General features: G+C 38.0%; 1 protein-coding gene across 2 annotated transcripts in view; it reads right to left on the minus strand.

The window, feature by feature from the left end:
• DGKB (diacylglycerol kinase beta) overlaps nucleotides 1-21,556 on the minus strand; it is a 683,215-nt gene that overhangs the window by 23,551 nt on the left and 638,108 nt on the right. For both annotated transcript variants that reach the window (XM_052000688.1, XM_052000687.1), the window contains one exon: nucleotides 518-638. In XM_052000688.1, coding sequence (XP_051856648.1) covers nucleotides 518-638 — 121 coding nt within the window. The remainder of the gene's footprint in view (nucleotides 1-517; nucleotides 639-21,556) is intronic.

Consider the following 21,556-nt stretch of genomic DNA (forward strand, 5'->3'; position numbering starts at 1 on the left):
GCCTATTATTTTACAAAGGGGGAAACTGAGGTCCATGATAATCAAATGACTTGCAGCCACACAAATAGTAAGTAATAGAACACATTTTAGCAACCTTTACTAATATTTCATTTTATCTTAATAATTATAATCAACAAACATTTGTCAAGTGCCCTCTGTTTGTTAGGTACTGAGCAATGTGCTGGAGATACAAATGGAAACCCAGCCAAGCAATCAACAAGGCATCACAGCTTGTTGCTCACTCCTTTGTTGGTATTTTAGGAGTAAAGGAAAGATGGGCAGTGGTGAGAATTGAATGGATACCTCCATGATGAAGAAGGCTTGGTACAGTCATGGGTAGATTCATGCTTCCTATTTCTTGCCCATGAGTCAACAGCTGGTTTCCATTTCTATAGAGAATTCAACTTCCCTTCAACCCATGTCTTGGGTCATTCAAGATGGACTGGCCACACTGGCAGATACTGGATGGCCATTGAGAATGGGGGACATAGAATCTTAGAAAGGAAATGAGAATTACCTAATAACCACTGAGGAGCACTGAGCAAGGCGGCGGCCAGCACTCTTCAGACCAGTGTAAATCTGTCCCATCTCCATGGCACCTTCTAGACCAACCACCTCCAACAGCTGATCACTCAGATCTGAAACAGAAAGAAAATAAATAATCCTGCCATTAGATTCTATTTTGGCCTGCTTGCCCCAGGGAGATCCACCCATATTTAAGCATGGAAATGGAGGTTAAAACTAAAAGAATATCCTCTGGCTAAGGGAAAGAAATGAGGACCACGAAAATGTCCTTTTTTTATGACTCCCAGTTTACCTGAGACCATGAGCTATGGAGACTCCATCCACCATTGATTCTGAGTCATATGATATCAATAAGTAGCTTGATAATGCCAAGAAAATAGATCAGGAGGAGAATCTATTGATAAACTATATTAATCACAAAATAGTAGCAGGAAGACCTAGTAGGTGATGTGTTCACCTGAGAGGCAGAGGACTTGGGTTTGGTTTCTCTATCAACTACTCACTCATGAGATTGTGTGATTTCTTTATCTCACTGTGCCTCAGTTTCCTCATCTATAAAATGGAGGTGAAGTGCGTGCACTGTACAGGATTTTGCTAAGGAATGGGATTTACAAACATAACCTCACTTTGTGAAAGGTGAGTTCCTAAGATGTGTAAATGTGTGTATAGCATATGTGCATATCTCCAACATTAGAAAATCTAGCCACAGTCATGAGTTTCAACAGTAAAAACTGAAGATAAAATACATCATTATCTGCTAAGTGAAATGAGCAGAACCAGGAGATCATTATACACTACAACAACAATACTATATGAAAATCAATTCTGATGGACATGGCTCTCTTCAATAATGAGAAGATCCAAACCTGTTCCAATTGATCAATGATGAACAGAACCAGCTACACCCAGTGAAAGAACACTGGGAAATGAATGTGGACCACAACATAGCATTTCCACTCTTTCGGTTATTGTTTGCTTGTATTTTTTTTTCCTTTTCAGGTTATTTTTACCTTGTTTCTAAATCTGATTTTTCTTGTGCAACAAGATAACTGTATAAATATGTATACATATATTGTATTTAACATATACTTTAACATATTTAACATGTATTGGATTACCTGCCATCTAGGGAAGGAGATGGGGAGAAGGAGAGGAAAAGTTGGAACAGAAGTTTTTGCAAAGGTGAATGTTGAAAAATTAACCATGTATGTTTTGTCAATAAAAAGCTACGATAATAATAATACAACTACATCATTATCAGAGAGGTCCATTTCTGTTGCTTAATTCATAGAGATTATCTCTTCTAAGTTCTTCATTTTACAGATAAGGAATCTCAGGCCCAGAAAGCATGATGGACTCATCCAAGGTCACACAGAGCAGAAACTGGAGATAGAATCACAGGCTCCTTGTCCCTGCCCCTCTCTGACTTACAGCTTCCTGTTTTGTTGGCACAACCACAGTTGGAACAATACCTGGGTTAAGACAGTCATAGGCTATTGCCCAATTCTTGCCTTCTTTGCTAGGGAATCCAAGCAAAGGGCTTTGTTAGAAGAAACAACTCAGATATCCTTCATGGTAACCCAATCATCAGGAAATATTGCTTGGGAAGTCTGGATTCAGACAATCAACAATACTGATGAATATGATAAGGAGGAATGATAGCTGGTCTTTTCTTGGCATTTTAAGGTTCACAAAGTGCTTTACGATCATTACCAGAATTTTTCACATTCTATCCCCCCCCAAAAAAAAATGCTTCATGTCTGGCAGGATAATTAGTACCAGCAGGGAATTTACAGTTTATTCATTCATTCATTCAATAAATATTTATTAAACTCCTACTATGGACCAAACACTGTTCTAAGATATAAGGTAGATGGATAGATAGAGAGATAGATATAACTATCTCTCTCTTTTGAGTGTGTGTGTGTGTGTGTGTGTGTGTGTGTGTGTGAGCTCATTCCCTAGTCTAGTTGAATATGAACAGAGAAGTAAATGCAAATTCAGACAAGGTAAATGCAACCAATAACCATTGGGGAAGTTACTGGTAACAGAGATAAAAGGGATGAGCCTCATGGATGAGGGGAGCAGAATCTTTAAAAATTCTAGGGATTCTAGAAGGTAAGCAAGCAGAAAGAAAGAGTATGTTCTAGGAATAGAATACAGAAGTGCAAAGTCATGGAGGTGGGAAATGGGGAAACATAGAAAAACAGAAAATAGACATACTTGGATGGAAAACAGAATCTGAAAAATGATACAATCAGTCTTGAATGTCTTTGAATTTCAATCAGAGGAATATGTATTTGATCCTAGAAGCATAGGAAACCATTATACTTTCTTTAGCAGGGAATGGAAGGCATGGTAATTTCAATGAGGACTAAGTGAAATCTTGTTGAATGAATGAATGGAATTTTACAAAATTAATTTGAATTCCTATATTGTTAGGAGGGCGAGGTTAGGATAAGCTCTAATATTCCTTCTCATTCTCTGTTCTTTCGTTTCGTCAGTTGTGTCTATTTCTTCATGATTCCATTTGGGGCTTTCTTGGCAAAGATACTAGAGTGGTTTGCCATTTCCTTCTTTAGGTCATTTTAAAGATAAGGAAACTGAGGTAAACAGGATGAGGTGGATTGACTAAGGTCACACAGCTAGTAAGCATATTAGGCCAGATTTTTAACAAGAAGATGCATCTTCCAGATTCTAGACCTGACACTCTATCCATTGAATCATTTAGCTGCCCTTCGAACTCTAATATTCTTGAATTTTCCATGCAATAATACAACATTAATAATACTTATCAGGATATTTTAGATTTGCAAATAGCTTTCTGTCTAGTCTAAACTCCAAATATAAAGATTTCAAGCTTTCTAAAATAAATTGTCATTGTCAATTCTACCTCCCCAAATATCTTCCTTTCCAATCTTCTTGCACATTAACTCCCCACCAAATACTCATCCATGTTGTGTATCCTCTGACCTCCTGGCTGTGTCTGTATCTCCCCTCCAGGCATTTTTTTTCAGGCTGTCTGCCATGCTAGGAGTTCTCTTGTCTCCTGCATTCTGACTATTGAGCTCCCTGGCTTCCTTCAAGTTGCAACTAAAATACCACCTTCTAGAGAAAGCCTTTCCTAGCCCCTTTCAATTTTAGAGCTTTCCTTTTTTAAAATCCTATTTTTGTAGCTCATTTGTATATATTTGCTTGTTATCTCTCCCATCAGACTAGGAACTCCTTGAGAGTAGGGGATGTCTTTTGTCACTTTTTGTATTCCTAGCCTTTGGCACAGTGCCTGGCACATAACAGGTACTTAAACTTATTGCCTGACTGACATCTCCTGTTTATTCACTCCTCTCCATCAATACACTCACTCCCTTAATTCAGGGACCCATTATTTATTGTCTAGAGTACAGCTATAGTTTCCACATTGGTCTCTTTGAGTCCAATTTCTTTTTTTCTCCAATCAGTTCTCAAGTTACTGCCACATCATTTTCCTGAAGTACAGTAACACTCTGGCCTCTAATTGACTTTTTAAAGTCTTTTGTCACCTTTTCTGTAACCTCCCTTTTCTGACTTATTCCATATTACTTCCCTTTGCATTTTATTGGTGTATGTGTGTGTTTGGAATCATAGCCATTTCCAGTGAGCTTTTGATTATGTCAAAGCAAAAAAATTGATCCAAAGAAATTAAAAGAAAAAAAAAACTAATTGTGTATGAAAGTGAATATGGGACATTTTATATTTATAGTCCCTCCCCTTTTCAATGGAAGGACACCTTCATATCTATACTCCCTATATATAGAGACCATGGTGGACGGCCTGCAAGTATCTCAGTTTTGCAAATCATGGGACATTTGAGAAATTGATTGTTAGCAATAGATGGCTTCAGTAGGCAGTAGTCAACATTGGTGGATTTGCGAAAGGCCTTCAAAGCAGACATATGCCCAAAACAAATTCTTTGGAAATGAGTCTGTCCCCAGATAATGTGGGATCCTACTCCAACCTCTCACTTTAAAGTTCAAATAAGGCATGAAATAGTCTTATGAAAAAGAAATGACCTCTTCCCTCTTTCCTGACTGTTCTGTCAAGTCTCCAACCTTCAAGGCCCCCTCTCTGTCTTGAGTGTTTGGAGATTCCACCCAGCTCTTCTAGAACTGATTTAGGCTTATTTCTCATGAAACTTGTTCTGTGTCTCTCATTTAAATTTATGCTGCCAAGAACAGATGGACAAGGAATGGAAACATATTCTTTCAGCTGTAGCCCGCATCAAATGTGCCTCGCTTTATAGGCTGGCTGTTAGGATGGGTGTCTGTTAGGGATATGCCAGCCGGAGCACTCCACGTGGCGGCTGTCAGGCCCCCAGATGGGAGCCCATGTGAGACCTAGCAAGCCAGCCAGAGGGGCAGCCAGGCCTTCCTCGTTGCCACCGAGCTGAAGTGAGCTCGGGGAGCCGGTCCTCGGAGGGGCTGAGCGGAGCCTCTGGAGACAAGATGCAGTTGGTCTGCGCGCCCTGACTGTTCTGTGAATCACACAGGAGTCTGCTACGCCCACACCAGATTGCCACTGTCTAACACCCTCCTTCTCATTTCTTCTTTCTTTTCATTTGCCTTTGTTTTTCTCCCTGCTAAAATGCCAGGGAAATCAATTACCCAGCCTGGTTAATAAGCAATAATGAAGACAGCTCCTTGGGGGTTTACAAAGTTCTAAACTTCTCCATCTTTCTTCAGTCAAATAACACAGAGAACATGACAGGCACAGGGAACATTTGAAAGCTTCTGGCAGGAGGACATGCTCCCCTCCCACTCGTTGGGTGACCAAGAATCTTGTTTTTTTTTTTTTTTTCCTTTCCAAATAACAAATTAATATACTCTACACAGATTTCACTGTTGATCGCCTGCCACAAATCCTCACTTGGCCATAGATGCAGGGAGTGTGCACAGTGACTTTGTGCTGTGGGAACATCTTCAAAATCTGTGAGAAAGGATTAGGTTCTATCTACAGGGAAACAGTCTTGGCCCTCCTGAATGTGAAGCTGGGAAAAGCATCAGCCCTTCTTTCACTCCTGGGAGAATCCATCCTTTGTCTAGCTCCCCAATTCAGTGTAGCTCTGATAGTGCTGGTCCCTAATTCAAAAATCTTCAGTAGCTCCTACTGGCTATAAATCTATGCTGCTCAGCATGACAGCAGAAGCCCCTCTCAGCCTGGCTCCAGTCTTCCTTTCCTGACTTGTTCCACTGATTTGTGCCCTCCAGGCACTTTGTGCTTTAGTCCAGATTGCTCTATTTGATGTTCCCAAACACTGACCTTTCCTTTCCTGCTCATCCACTGTCTCCTGGGCCTGGAATCCATTCCTTCCTCAAGTCCACCTCTATTCCCATTCTTTTAAGGCTCAGCTCATGTGCCACCATCTACAAAAAGCTTTTCTGAATAGTCCTAGTTGTTAGAGCTCTCTCTCTTGCTCTCAAAATTTACATTTAGCTGTGCTTGTTGAATCACCAATTGTGTCCAACCTTTCAGGACCCCATTTGGAGTTTTCTTGGCAGAGATTTTGGAGTGGTTTTCCATTTCTTCTCCAGATCATTTTATAGATGAGGAAACTGAGGCAGACAGAGTGAAATGACTTGCCCAGGATCACACACCCAGTGTCTGAGAACAGATTTGAACTTGAGTCCCCTTGACTTCAGGGCTGGTGCTTCATCCACTGAAGCACAGCCTACCTGAGTAAGTTTATTTAATTATCTTTAAAAAGTCAAGGTTTTGATATTATTGAATCCAGGGTCATTTCCAGTTGTCCTGATCTATATCTGCCCATTGGCCCCAGATGGCTCCAGAGAAGTGAGGCAGGTGACCTTGCCCAGTTCTCCCTCACTTAAATCCAATTCACTTGCATGTCATGGTGCCACCTCCACATTGTTCCCCTTTGAGAATGAAGGAAAAATAACAATTTTCCCAGTAAAACAAAAAGCTTTTGGAGGGCAGAAGCATTTTGTATATTTTCTTCCTACCCTCAATCTGCAGAGTAAGATTTAAATATATGGTTGTTGAACAGAATTAAATGGGCCCCAGATCGTATAAGTCATCCTACAAAATGGTTTAATTTCCTGGGTGTTAATTTAAAAAATTAGGGAAACCATTACCCCACTGTGGCCCCCTAGCGGATCTCCTCAGCACTATCCCTAGACCTGAAGGCACAACTGCCTTGGCACTCATCCAGGTACCAATTAGGTCTTCTTGTTGAAGAGTCCCTCAGTTTCCTTCAATGAACTATAGCAGTGATTTAAAGAGTGAATGCATCTAATTGTTCCCAGGGACACAAAGGAACCTAGGATCTGGAGCAAAAAAGTATCATCCATTACCACCTTCTGAGTTTACAGATCAGCCCGCCAAGGCCTAGAGGGGAAGGGCATCACTTCAGGTTGAAGCTCACTTTGACAGTAGACAGGAAAGTGGAGATCTTGAATGGGGTCTTCTGATTGCAAAATCAATGGTCAGTCAAGGACCATGAAATGTATTGGAAGGAGAAAGTAACATCAAGAACCTGAAATCGGAGTCATTCTAGAGACTATGATTTCTGTTTGATATTGTAAATCCTTCCTTACTGGCACAGGTAATATTACCAACCGTCTGCCTGTCCCTCTCCATACTCCTATTCACTCCATCCAAAAGTCTCAACATAAAGTCTCATTACTAGGGACATTTTGACATTAACCAGAGAGTGGCCCCCTCTAATAATTGTGTTTAGGGCAAGAAAAGGAATCAATGAAGCAGAATTTATGAGGTTCTTACTATGTATCAGGCACTATGCTACACACTAGATGTAAATATAGACAAGAGACAGAGTTACAAAATGTCACCTTGGTATATGGAAGAAAATATTCCTTTGAACTACCCAAGGAGGTGGATCTTTTGCAACCCAGCAAGCAATGACTTAAGAAACTTCCTCCTGGGGTTTGTGTTTGTGGGAAAGACAACCAGGGAAGTCTGGGGAAGCCGATTTGCCTTGATCTTGCCTCAAGGCAGGAGAAGGAAGTGGACTCTTTAATTGTCTCTTACTTTGTCTAATTACTTTTTGTACTTAGTTGCCAAATCAGCTGTTTCTAGATGTAAGGAGTAAATTAGAAACTTCTTATTTTTTGGCAATCCTGCCTCAATTGTTCCATCCCTGTTGTGAGGCTTCCCCAGAGAAGTATCATAGGAGGAGCACGTCTTCATTGGTGCCATTGCTTAACTTTGTCAGTTGGGCAGACCGAGATGATTTCTCCTTCTGAAATTACTTTAGACTACCATATGCAATCAGGCAGAAGAGGGGAAGCCTGCCTGAGCCAGACTGAGTGTGGGCACAAGCATCTTGTGGAATGAAGCCTGGCATTCCGAGAAGGAAAGGGCACAGTGTAATCATGCTGCATGATTTCTATTACCAAAGAGTCACATACTCTTGGAATAAGCATCTAGTTAGCCAGATTTGGCCACCAGAGAAACAAAAAGTACAGATAAAGGAAATCTATTTTTGGAAAGTGCACTTTTCCAAAGTGCTTTCCCATCATTTGGTTATGATTAGCCCCATCTAGGTGCCACCTCCCCCGTGAAACTTCTCTTGATTGCTCCAACTCAAAATGGTTTTTCTCATTCAGATTTTAGTAGAGAACCCCAGAGATCTTGCCAGTTTTCACCACAATCACTTGCTATTATGCAGCATGGTATATTCTTCTAAGAACTGCCCATGGAGAAAGGGACCCACATGTGCACAAATGTTTGAGGAAGCCCTCTTTGTAGTGGCAAGGAATAGGAAACTGAGTGGATGCCCATCAGTTGGAGAATGGCTGAATAAATTATGATCTATGAATGTTATGAAATATTATTGTTCTGTAAGAAATGACCAGCATGATGATTTCAGAGAGGCCTGGAGAGACTTACATGAACTGATGCTAAGTGAAAAGAGCAGAACCAGGAGACTGTTATACATGGCAATATATGTTAGGAAGATTTTCATATGTGATAATTACAAAGAAAATGGTTTGAAAGGGTTTGCCTATCTAATGGAGAATGACTGGATAAACTGGGTGTATGAATAAATGAATATATATTATGATATAAGAAATAATGAAAGGGATAGCTTCAGATTAACTTAAGAAAATTTGTATGAAATGATACATAGGGAAGTGAACAGACTCAGGAAAACAAAGAAAAGTAAAACATTATAAAGATAAACAGCTTTGATAAATTTAAGAATGCTAATTATTACAATGACCAACCATAATTCCAGAGAACTAATGGTAAAGCATGATATGCTTTCCCTAAAGGAAAAAAAAAAGAAAAAAGAGAGATCCTGGATTCAAATAAAAATTTGATAATCCCTATGGCAAATGTGAAATCTATTTTGCTTTAATATGCATGTTTATTGCAAAAGTTATATTTCATTCTTTTTTTTATTGGGAAAGGAGTGATTATTTTTATTCATTTAAAATGAAAGGAAATAAAAATAAATCACAAAAAGCTCCCACTGACAATGAGACTCTCCTTATCAAAGAGAGAGTTGGGAGTAACTGCACATAATGGGCAACAAATAACTTCACAAACAAAGTAATGGCTACAACTTCAGCAAATAAGAAATATTTAGTTACTAATGTAAGAATCTTGTCCAAATTAACTAGTTCAATATGGTCAGGCTACACTTGTTAAAGCAAAGATAAAAATTCACATGAGGTTAGAAATAATATGGGGATCTTCTTTAATATTAGACAGTCATTAATGTTTCTTCCAAATTTGAAATTCTGCCACTAAAGATGAGAGGAGACATGTGATGCTACATTAAATGGAGCATTATAAACAAGATGACAGTGCTGGAAAATGAAAAGTGGGATAAAATAATACATATCATGTCAGATTATTGCAATATTCTAAATAAGTTCTTATGTAAATCAATCAACACAACAAAGAAATCAAGTCCTAGAAATCATTTTGTCCAGCAAACAGCTGATCTCCTTGTTAAGTGATAAGATAGCGCAAAGACAGCACTGGTATAGAATATAAATTAGTTTGTAGAATTGTATAGAGAAGGCTAGTATAGAGAAAGACAACTGGTAATACAGACTCAAAAACAGCCACAAACAGTGAAAACAAAATAAAAGTTTACAGAAAGCTTGGTAAGGGACAATGCAGTACAATTGTCTCAAGGGCATTGAAGGATTTGAAGTGAAGAGTAAGAAATAGACTGAAAATGTAAAAAATATACATGTGTCAAAATTTGTATAACAAACTTTATTTGTTATTAAAGGTAATAATGCCATTACAATTCAATGCTAACTTGACAATCTTAGTAGAAATAGAATGACAGAAAATGAATATGGGAAAAGTAGCTGGATAAAATCGAATACATAATAAGAAGGTCTGTACTAAAGGCAATATCCAATTTTCAAAGAATTGAGGAACTGATTCCCAAAGTATCTGAAAGGGAGGAGGAGATGAAAGTTGTGGGGGAAAAATGAATCTAATTCTCTCCATTATCCCTGCAATAAGTAACCAGAAGAATGTGAATAACTATTGATCCATGTGCCTACTGTCTTATCATCAAATTTAAAAATGTGAATTTCTATTTTATTTTGTGAAAATAAACAACACATGAATGGCTTCCTCCTGCCCAGGTGTCTCTCAAGAACACATCAGAATCATACCAGGAACCTTGATATATTTAACAACAAACATAACTTTGTTTGATGACCTTTTGATGAATGAGATCAAACAAGCATTAAAATAAGGTTGCTGTGTTCACCAAAAAATGTTGCCTGTGTTATGGGGAAGTCTCAACTATTGTAAAAGCCTTCCAATTCATCTCCCTGCTAGAAGTCTGGATAAGACATGTGCAAGATGAGGAGGGAATGTTATCCTTTTCATTTAATAAGCGACTACCTTGATGAATTACAAAATTCATTGACACTTTGAAAGTTCTATCAAAAAAAAATTAACACAGAAAAACAACATACATATATTGTTGCTTCGCAGGATAAACTTCAGATTTTTGAAAAAGTCATTAGTTAAAGCCATAACAAAGCAACAGAAGTAGATTTAACAATTATGAAAAGGACAAGAGTGTCAGATAATAACCATCACAACAAAAATAACACCAGATAACTATCATTTACCTAGCAATTTAAGTCATTTGATCTTTACAAGAACCCTGGAAGGCAAATGTGATTCTCCTTAATTTGCAGATAAGGAAATAGATCAAGAGGTTAAATGGCTTTGTGAGGCCATGGATCGAATAAATGTCTGATGCAGGCTTCAAACTAAAATTTTCACAAGACCTAGCTCAGGCCTTTAATTTCTGTGTCACCTGACTGACAGATAAATGAGATGTGACTATTCATATATTCAGACAATGAACAGATACAACATTTACTAAGCTCTTGGGGTACAAATAGAAAAGTAACCATCTTTGCTTCTCTGTGTCTCTCTCCTTCTTTTCTGTCTCTCTATGTCTTTATGTCTCTATTTTCTATCTCTTTTTCTCTGTCTCTGTATCTTTTCTTCCTGCCCCCCCAACCATGTACACATTTATACCTTAATGTGAGAGATATAACAAATGGAAAATTGCCACTACAAATGAGATAGAAAAGTCCCATGTGAAAGACATGGAAATGTTCTAATACCACAGAGTACATGGAGAGGATTTACTGTATCAGCAGCATGTCACCTCTATTCTATTAGAATAGGGGTGACAATTTATCTGGAAAAGTACCAGCAATGTTGTGGCCAGCCACAATTCACCTCAAACTGAAGTTTAGTTTTTCCCTAAGTAAAGCATAGATGACTTGGGGTTAGCTTCGGAGAATTCAAGCAAAGTGGTAGTCAAGGCTAGTCTGGGTTATGGAATACCTCGACAATGTCCCCTTCCTGGAGAGAAAAGGCTGGGAGGCATCCTTGATGGTCCTCTGAGTGTCGTGGGGCGGAGAATTGTTTCCATCCTAATTCCATTACGCCTACTTCTCTTACATGGATACTGTATTAATAAGGCAGGAGTTGGTGGGGGGAGGGCAATGCGAAGCATCAAATCCTGTTGCTTCTGCATCTTGGGCAAGTTTGTTCATTAAGCTTTGTGGAAGGGCTGAAGGCTCTTGCTTGTTTCCTCTGTGAATGGGCCATTCGAGTGTGTGGGAATGTTTTCACAGCACCGTGCCTCTCCTGCTCTCTTCCATAAACCCAGTTACCTCACGTGTCTCCTCATATTAGCGCCATCAGTCCACAAAGCGAGCTCTCATGAATGGGGCTGATGTCAGCAGTTCCTGAATAGCCTGTGGAGGGGCATCTGCCCCCTCACCCTCATTCCTGGGGAGGGGATAAAGTCACTAGGGAGATAGTCAATCCACGGCTGCCTATCACTTAAGCAGTTCGAGAAATGAAAAGAAGGAAGAGAGGAAAGGGGGAAAGGGAAAGGAAAAAGGAAAGGGAAGAGAAAGAAAAGGAAGGGAAGGGAAGGGAATGGAATGGAAAGGAAGGGAAGAGAAGGTAAATGAAGGGAAGGGAAAGGAAGAAATAGAAAGAGGAAGAAGAGAAAAAGAGGAAGGAAAAGAGAAACAGAAAGAAAGAGAAAGAAAAGGAAGAGAGAAAAGAGACAAAAAGAAACAGACCTATTTTAATGAAGAAAAAGGAAGAAAGAAAAATAAAGGAAGAAAGTGAAACAGAGAAAAGGTAATAAAAAGAGATAGAAGGAAGGAAGGAACAAAGAAGAAAGAAAGAAAAGGAAGGAAGGAATGGAATGGAAAGGAAGGGAAGGGAAGGGAAGGGAAGGGAAAGGAAGAAATAGAAAGAGGAAGAAGAGAAAAAGAGGAAGGAAAAGAGAAACAGAAAGAAAGAGAAAGAAAAGGAAGGGAAGAGAGAGGGAGGAAGAAATGAAGGAAGAAAAAAAATGGGCTCTAAAATTCATTTTATATAGTGGACAATGTCTGTATTGGTCAGGCCATTTTTCATCAATTCTCAGGAACACTTGAAAAATGGCCTGCCTTGTAATGAGATGTTGACACTGTCCCTTTATTTCAACATCACCCAAGTATTCAAAACAAATGGTAAGTACCATAATACATTCAGAATTTGTTTATGAACTTTAACTTAAAGGCTGAAAATTAAACTGAGGGGAAAACATGGTGATTAGGAAACATGATTTACATTGAGAACCCCCCCCCCAAAAAAAAATAATGCAATCCTTTTGGACATCCAATTTATCTTGGTAATATATAAATATTACACTCCTGGCAAGAGATTGAAAGACTCTATTATGTTAGGGGTGATTGCAGTCCCTCAGAAGCATTTGCATAAAAACACTGCTGGCCAGTGGTAAATCTGCCTCTCTGGGCAGTTTGTCTTTAGAAAGAAGAGCCTACATGACTAAATAGAATTAAAGCCCAGTAATCATCATGCTGAAACTCTTTCGTGCCAGTTAAAATATAGGATAGGAGTCTCAAAACTGGGGCCTTGCCAAGGGTCCCTAGAAACCTGCTGAGCTCAGGGCTCTCTGCCCACCATGAATGCTTCTGAACTGGCTCAGAACAGTGGGTGTCTTCAAGGCCAGTTTGCCCATTATGCAGGAATGCAGGACTGCTTTCAGGAACAGAGACAAGAGCAGAATGGTCTCAAATACTGAAGACCTGCTTGATGCCCTCATTGCCTGCAGGTTGTTCAATGATGAACAGTTTTTTGGTTCTTCAACTCTTTCCTTGGAAGAAAGGCCAGCATAGGAAAAGGCTGAATATCCTCATTTTTCACTTTTCCTGCCTTTTCGCAGACACACACCATTACTTAATGGGCTTTCAGTGATTGGGTTAATCAAGCAGCACTCAGACAACACACCTGGATTGTCACATTCTGTCCGGATTCTGGCCTTTTCTGTAGGCCATTGGATAATTTTATTTTCATGGCCATATGGCCACAGAAAGGAATTCTATTACTATCTTGGGTTACCAAACAGAATTAATGTTGACATAACTAGTTTTATTTGGATGAAATTTTAAAATTAATGTCATTTGTAAATGCGTATATGAAATACAATCTCCTTTGTCCTACGTCACTTATGAAGTTAGTGGAGAAATTCATCCCTTGCATGAAATCATTTAGAAGGTGGAACTCATCACCTAACTGTATATGAGACTTCTCCAATTGTATTCCCCTCGTGATTCTTATTAATCATGTACTGACAAGTTTCCAAGGAGCTAGGATAATAAAGAAAGAGAAAAAGAAAGAAAGAAAAAAAAGGACAAGACCCTGTCCACAGGCATGTTGGGAAGGATGCAGACAAAAGGGTCTCTGTGAAAAATTTCAAGACCATGTCATTTTCTCTTTACAAAAGCACCACATTGATATTAATCGGTTGTTTTAGTTTGGAAATTTTCATGACGAATAGCAATGTGAAAAGCAAAAATGGAACATTCAAATTACCCTCATCTTTAACCATTCTTGAGAACATAAGAGATATCCAAATACCATCTTTCCATCATTGGGAACCCAAAAGCTTCATCTCTTCTTTCACAGAATCACTGTGGGGGGAGAGGCCCCAATTCTGGTTTATTGGAAGCCTGACTGACATCATGGGGTCTCTTTCCCTCCTTTAAAAAATAAATAGGAGACATATTCTTTTCACAGTTTAAAATACTATTGCATTGATCTTGTTGGTGAACAGAAAAAGTATTCCTTTAAGCTGTGTTCCTTTAAAAGTTATTTGTTTAAAAGGGCTCCACTGTCTTGGTCTTATACCCCTTCACCCAACAGAACAAAAGCAGTTCTATGAAAGAAGTCTAAACTTGGACAAATTGTAAAAAAAGCAAAGTTCCTCTCTGTTTTTATCAAATTTGATTGCTGCAGCTGTTCCCAGTTTCTGTATTTTAAAAATAGCCTTATTCAGTCCCTTGTTGGCTAAAGGCCAGAGTACCATTAGAACATGCTGTACGGAAAACCTCTATTCAGTCACAGAAACAGAAATATATTTAAGATCAGTGGGGGTCATCTGCAGCAAACACTTGTAGGGGAAAATAGAATCTTAATGTGCTTGGACTGATCCCTACTCTTAACAGATATTTAGAAACTCTTCAATGGATGTACTTCTCCATTTTGTTTTGTTTTGTTTTGTTTTGTTTCTCTCAGATCACTAGGGAAAACAGATACAAATGGGAAATGAAGGACAAATAATTTGAAATTTAAAAGGGTCTAATTTTCAGCTAAATTTTCTATGGCCTTGACACATTCCAAAAGGCACCCCCACCCCCAACTAATGGTTTATATTCTTTTGATCATAACAATCCATTTAGTTACTAAATTCTTGTGACAAATGAGAAAATATTAGTAGAAAACATTAAAGTAGGTCATGACTTTTCTTTGTATAGATCCACAATATAAGAGAAAGGGATTATGCAGCTCAAAGAAGAGGTTTCACTTTGACGATTGTCCAATTAGACTTCTTCCCAAAAGTACTTTCCCTAAGCCATTCAGTTCCTACTCAGCTGCTAAAGTGATATTCCAAAACATTTGACCATATCACCTTGTCTACTCAATATAATCCATGGTTCCCTAGTACCACTAGGATCAAATGTTTACTTTTCTATTCAATATTTAAAGCTTTTTTGGAATCTTGCTATGAACTATCTGTTAGGTCTTTTGGTGATAACTTTCCTCAACAACATATTTCACAGTCCAGCCCTAAAAGCTTCCTCGCTGTTCCTTACACATAATGCACCACCAGGGCTTGTCCTCCATTTCTGAAACACTCAGTTTTTCATTCTAAATTATCATTTTTAGAATCCCTGGCTCCCTTTGGGATTCTGTTCAAGTGTTATCTGCATGAAGCTTTTGTTGGCTCCCATCGATGCTAGAGTATTTCTTTTTACAGCTACCTTCCATCAACTATGTTTATTTTGTATAGTCTGATCCATTTATATGTAGGCTTCCCTATTAGAATATAATCCCTTTGAATGCAAAGACTGATTTTGTTTTTGTTTTAACATGGCTACTAGCATAAAGCAAATGGTGAATGGGTTTTTATTTATTGATGAATGCTTTGAACTGTTGAGAACTTTGTGAATAGTCACTCTTTCAACCAATATGTTGGTTCTCCTACTTTGCTAGCAGGAAGTGTTGGTAAGCATGACATTTCTGCTCTTATGCAAATCACTGGTAATACCCCTGGAGCACTACAGTAAAAAAAAAAAAAAAATTCTTCCAAGCTTATATGAAACCATTAACCCTCAGTTTACCTATTCACCTGGGTCATGATCCAACTAATTAATAGTTTCCAGGAAAATTAGCTCCAAAGTTTCTCTAAGAGCAGAACAAACCTTGTCAGATTCTCAAGAACTAAGATTTGCATAAACCATCACTATTATAGTCTCTAGATGTACCTTTCTGGCATTTTTTTTAAAAAAAGGGGAAAATCACCTTCAGTCTTTCAATAGTTAAATACTTAAATTTTGTCTGTTCTATTTATTTGTTCTATTATTTATGAATTTATTAATTTATACAGTGTTAAGATTCTAGGCTTACTCTTTGTGATCAGAATTCACTTGACTTCCCTTCAAAATGTTAGTAGAATTATGATCAAATTGATAGGAGTGCTTTATCTAGTAGTGTAGAGAAGAACTCATGCATTTCTACTCCTTCAGTGCTATTCCCAGATAGATCCCCAAAAGAGCCTCCCCACGGCTTCTCAATGACTTTGAAAGCCTTTCCTGACCTTTTCAGTCACCTTTTCAGTATTCCTACATTTCACTCCTCTTCATAGACTCAGCAATCCAGTGACATTGACCTTCTGCTCACTCTTCATGGAAGATCTTTTGTCTCTAGATCCTGGACCTTTGCATTGGCTGGAATTTCCCCCTTCCTTTAATTCTATCTCTTAGCTTCCCTAGCTTACTTCAAATTCCAGCTAAAATTTTGCTTTATAAAGGAAGTCATTCCAAAGTACTCTTTATGCTAGTCCCCTCCCTCTGTAATTTTCTCCATCTTATCCTCTATGTATTTTGTGCCTAGCTGTCAATAGACTGCTAGATCCTTGAGTATAGGGACTATCTTTTGACTCACCTTGAATTTCTAATGCTTACCTCAGTATATGGCAATATATGGCACATAGTAGGCATTTCCTAAACTCTTGTGGATGGACAGATTAATTTGCTTCTTTCTATCTTTCCACTGTGTGAGCATTAATGTAGTTTTGCTGGGGGCCTGCTCATCTATTTTCTCTAGCTGCTCGGCAAGACTGTCTCCTTTTCTTTTTGATAATATCTCTTTTTTTTTCCTGTTGTTTGATCTGCACAATTCTCAAACATGTTGATCTCTTTTCCACCCCAGCTCCAATCCCTCTCTTTGTCCTTCAGGGCATCATAAATTTTAAATCCTCCGACTGGTTTCCCATACTTTGCTTTATTTCTGTCTTTGTATCTCTAGTAACTACCCCAACACTCCACACAAAAGAGGACTTAATAAATGCTTGTTGATTATTTCAAAGTCATATAGAGTCATCAGAAAACAAATATTGATTTCAAAAAGATCATAAAAAGATGGGCTCTAATTTCAGAGACAAATTTTTAATCAACAAAAGAATTGCAAAATTTCCCAATGGCACACGTCTCCTTTCTCCTATATAGACCTGTTCAATTGTTGATTTGTGCCACTGTGTGGAATCTGTTCAAGATGTGTATGTGTGTGTGTGTGTGTGTGTGTGTGTATGTGTGTACTGAAGAATAAGATGTGAGCTCTCATAATCAAATGCAATAACATATATGTAAGCATACTTAATCTACTTCATTTTACCTGTAAAAATTGTTAAAGAAACTTTTAAATAATTTCTACTGATCCATGTAGCCCAGCTGAAAAGCTTTAAAAAATTACACTTCTTCATGCAATCAACATCATGACATGAGTAAAAAAGGGGGGAAAAAGTAGCCAGTGGAACTTGTCATCTAAAAGGAATCTCTCTTCTATCTAAACCCTGCAGTGGATAGCTTCCATGAAAGTGGCAACTCCCATTACTGAACAAATTTCCTTTCTTTATGCCTTTTTTGATATCGATAATGATTATCATCCAATAATATTGCCTTTGTATCTTTCAAAGTATCTTGGATGATTTTAATGAAGCCTTTAAGTTTGTATCTTGTTCTGTGGAATAAAATTCTCCACTTTCTTCCCCCACCATTTTTTGCAAGGCACTTGGGGTTGACTTGCCCAGGATCACACAGCTAATTAGTGTTGTGTCTGAGATTGGAGCAGTGCTCTATCCATTGTGCCCTCTTGTTTCCCCATCAAATAAGAAGCAGAGTGAGGTTTTGAATTCTCTGGATAATTCAATCATTTGTGTGATTATATAAACTCTTGTTTGAAAAATATCTTTTCCAAAAAAAAAAAATCTATTTCCTTCTACCTTCATGACCTCAGTGTGTGTACAGATTATCACTGCAAATATTCCAAAGAAACTGAACAATAGAAACATAGGTCACTAGTTACTAGGATGTTCTCAACTACATTCTTTTGGATTATTTTGTGGGCTTTACCAAGCTCTTGGTATCCTCACCTCCTTCAGTTATCCTGAGACTGACCTCTCAACACACTCAATTTTTATTCTTTCTAGGACATATTGTGTATGTGGGCTAATACAGTATCATTTTCCATATTTGTTGTTTTAGTGCCATGTCAACATCCTCAGGTCACACATTAGGTCTTGGGATGTGAGAGTCCAAAAGTTATGGCTCTACCATCATTACCTGCAAAAGAAGTTTGTTATGGCACTCTTGAAGATTCTTTTTTTCATTCTTTATATTTGCTATCTACCCAATTTCCCTTCACAATTTTTTTGATAATTCAGCCTAACTTGTTCTTTTTGAAAAAAATTAATTTTTAAACGTATTATGAAATGGCTGATCAAAAAATACATAAAAAGTAACAAAGAGGAAGATTAACTTAGAAAGTATGAGCTTCTGTCACAGAAAGCTTTTCAATGCCTGATAACTTTAACACAATAGTGACAAAATTAGGGTTTTTTGTATCTTTAGCTGAACTTTTTAGTTTTTGTTTGTGCATTTTGAAGTTTCCTTATTTCATCTATTCTTCTTTCCCTTCTCTTTCCTTTTTCCTTTCCTCCTATTTATAAGGCATTTTATACAATGCCTAATATAGAGTGAGCACTATATAAAAGGTAGTTGTTATAATAATAATAGTAGCTATTATTGTTGCTGCTATTCTTGTTATTAGGTTTTGCTAACATCTAGTGCTTTCTGCTTTTTCTTGAATATATATATATGTATATATATATATACATATATATGTGTGTGTATATATATATATATACTTCTTTTTTTTTTTCATTTTTACTCCTGAACTACATTTTTCATCATTTTGAACCATGACCATTTTGACATTGAAGTCACTGGGTATCAGAACTGATCATATTTGAAAAACCTTAAAGAGTTCTTCACAGTTTTTGAGTCTCCTGATCTTCTGCCACAGATCTTGACATGGAAGTGAAGATCATTGTCATCCATGACATTGTACAAGTGGTTATTATCAATACTGCAGTATTTGACCAAGATTCACAGAAGACTTTTTAAATTTGTTTTGAGACAAAACCACTGCTTTAGATACAGCTTTAAGATATTCTTCTGAACCCCATTCTCCCATTTTGCTGTGACTCCTTGAACCTTCTGGTTTCTTTTATAGTGAGAAGGCCCAGGTTGACATGGTGAGGTCCTTCCATTAATTCTGGTCACTCATCAATTATATTTTCAGTGCCAAAATCAATGCAAATTTTTATAGATGTCTTACTACAGAGCCTCCTGGAAAGATGTATGATCAGTTAAAAAAAGAGATTAATCCAAGAATCCCCATGGAGACAAATCAATGGATTAAGAATCCTTTGGGTCCAAAATATGACTTAAAGTAGGATGGAGAGCCTATCCAATAAACCCAGCAACACATATGCTGCAGATAAATAAGAAACTGGCCAAAAATTGACCAGAAGGAAGAAAATGGTATTAATTTGGGGAAATATACAATATTTCCCATAATCCCCAGATACTTCTTAACTCTACAAATACTCTTAGCTTTTTAATACCCAATTTTTTTTTCAAATATTACTCCTTACTTGGGATCATGGAATATTGCAGTCATCATAGAATCAGAAATTGTGGGTCTCCAAAAGGTAATAGTAGCACATGGTAGCCATCAGTAGGCTATAATTTATTGTCAATAATGCCTGACATTAAAGAAATAGCAAAAAAACCCAAACAAACAAACAAAAAAAAACAATGATATATCCATTGTCTATAAAAAATGCCCTGGGCTCCTTTCTCCTTAGAAGCCCTTTCCTTCACATTCCCATCCTATGTCTTTCTTCCCTCTCATGGATAAACTTCTTAAGAGTTGTGTCCCCTCCCAGCATGCATTTCTGCACCCCTTACTCTCATCTTCACTCTTTGTAATTTGCTATCCTATCACTCCCTCCTCTTTGCTGAAACTGCTTTCTCCAAGATAACAACTGATTTTCGATCTGAGATTTAATTAATAAGTGTAACTCCCAGTGGACAAGATCCTTTACCAACATAGCTCAATGCTGTCTCTTCCACTCATTTTCTCAGAGCCTTGCCTAGATATAAGTCTCAAGCTTGGACCTACCTGAAAATTATCCATCTTCCACCAGATTATAATATATTTGGAAAATATTTAACAAGTTACTTAAAATATAACATAACAGATAAAGCTAATTTGTGATTTTCAAAGTCAATATAAAGCAACTAGCTCATACAGGGGCAACTAGGTGGTATACTGGATCAACCACTGATTTTAGATTCAGGAAAACCTAAATTCATTTCTAGCTTTAGACTTTTACTATCTGGGACACCCTGGATAGATCACTCAATCTTATCTGCCTCAGTTTCCTTATTTGTAAAAAGAGCAGGAGAAAGAAATGGCAAATCACTCCAGTATCTTTGCTAAGAAATTCCAAATTGGGTCATGAAGAGTTGGATATAATGCTCTTCTAAAGATCTATTTCTATTTCATTTTGACACCACTGGCCTAGAATAATGGAAAGACAGATAACTCAGCCAATCATATGCCCATCATGCATCAGAGGCAGGTCTTATACTAAAGTCTTCTTGGTCTTGGGGGTCAGTATGCAATCTCCCGAGCCATGCCAGGTTGCCTTCTGTGACAAAGGCACTTGTGGCATAAAATGATTAAATTTAATCTTCTCTTGGATCCTCAATGACTAATACAGTGCCTGGCACATAGCGAACTCTTCACAAATGATTGTTTATTGACCATTGCCCATAGTTACACAGCTAGCAGCTATTGGATGTGAGAGTTGGAATAATGTCTCTGATATTCTCAAAGCCAGAGGTCCTTTCACAAACATACCCTGCTAAAGACTCTGCAGTGATTAAAAAGACGGATATGGAAGGAACTTTAAGGAAGTGATCACAATGGTGTGTGTGTGTGTGTGTGTGTGTGTGTGTGTGTGTGTGTGTGTGTGTGTATGAAGGACATAACAGTGAAAGACTCTGGGAGCCCAAGCCCAGAAAGGTTGGAGGAAACTCAGAAGAGCAAAATGTCCCTTAAACATAGAAATGATCAATATTTCCCCTAGTTCCTTCTCTAATTGTATAATGGAAAAAGAGAGGGAAAGAGACAACTTCAGGAAAACACAGCCCTAGAGGAAGAAATCTAGGTAAATACAATTTCTTTTCTTGGACCTTGTTTTGAAATTTGTTGTTGTGGATTTTCTGGGGAGTCCAACCACATGTCATATGTGAAACTCTGACTCAGGGATATTATGTTCCTGAGGAACTAAGGGCTGATCCACTTCCTCCTCACAGCCCAGTTCTGTTTTGAATCACAAGACAGCATCATAGTAAACTCACTTCTTCAATAGCTGACACCTCCCCTCCCCCTTAAAGGGCTTCACTGAATCATCAGCCACTAACAGGAGGAGAGTTTGTAGAAACCAAAGGGGAGATTCTTGCTGGAAGGATGGAAAACCTGCCTTATCCAGAGTGCCCAGGAGCAGCCCATCCCT

Source organism: Antechinus flavipes, chromosome 5 (genome assembly GCF_016432865.1).
Source record: "Antechinus flavipes isolate AdamAnt ecotype Samford, QLD, Australia chromosome 5, AdamAnt_v2, whole genome shotgun sequence".
Classification (NCBI taxonomy): Eukaryota; Metazoa; Chordata; class Mammalia; order Dasyuromorphia; family Dasyuridae; genus Antechinus; species Antechinus flavipes.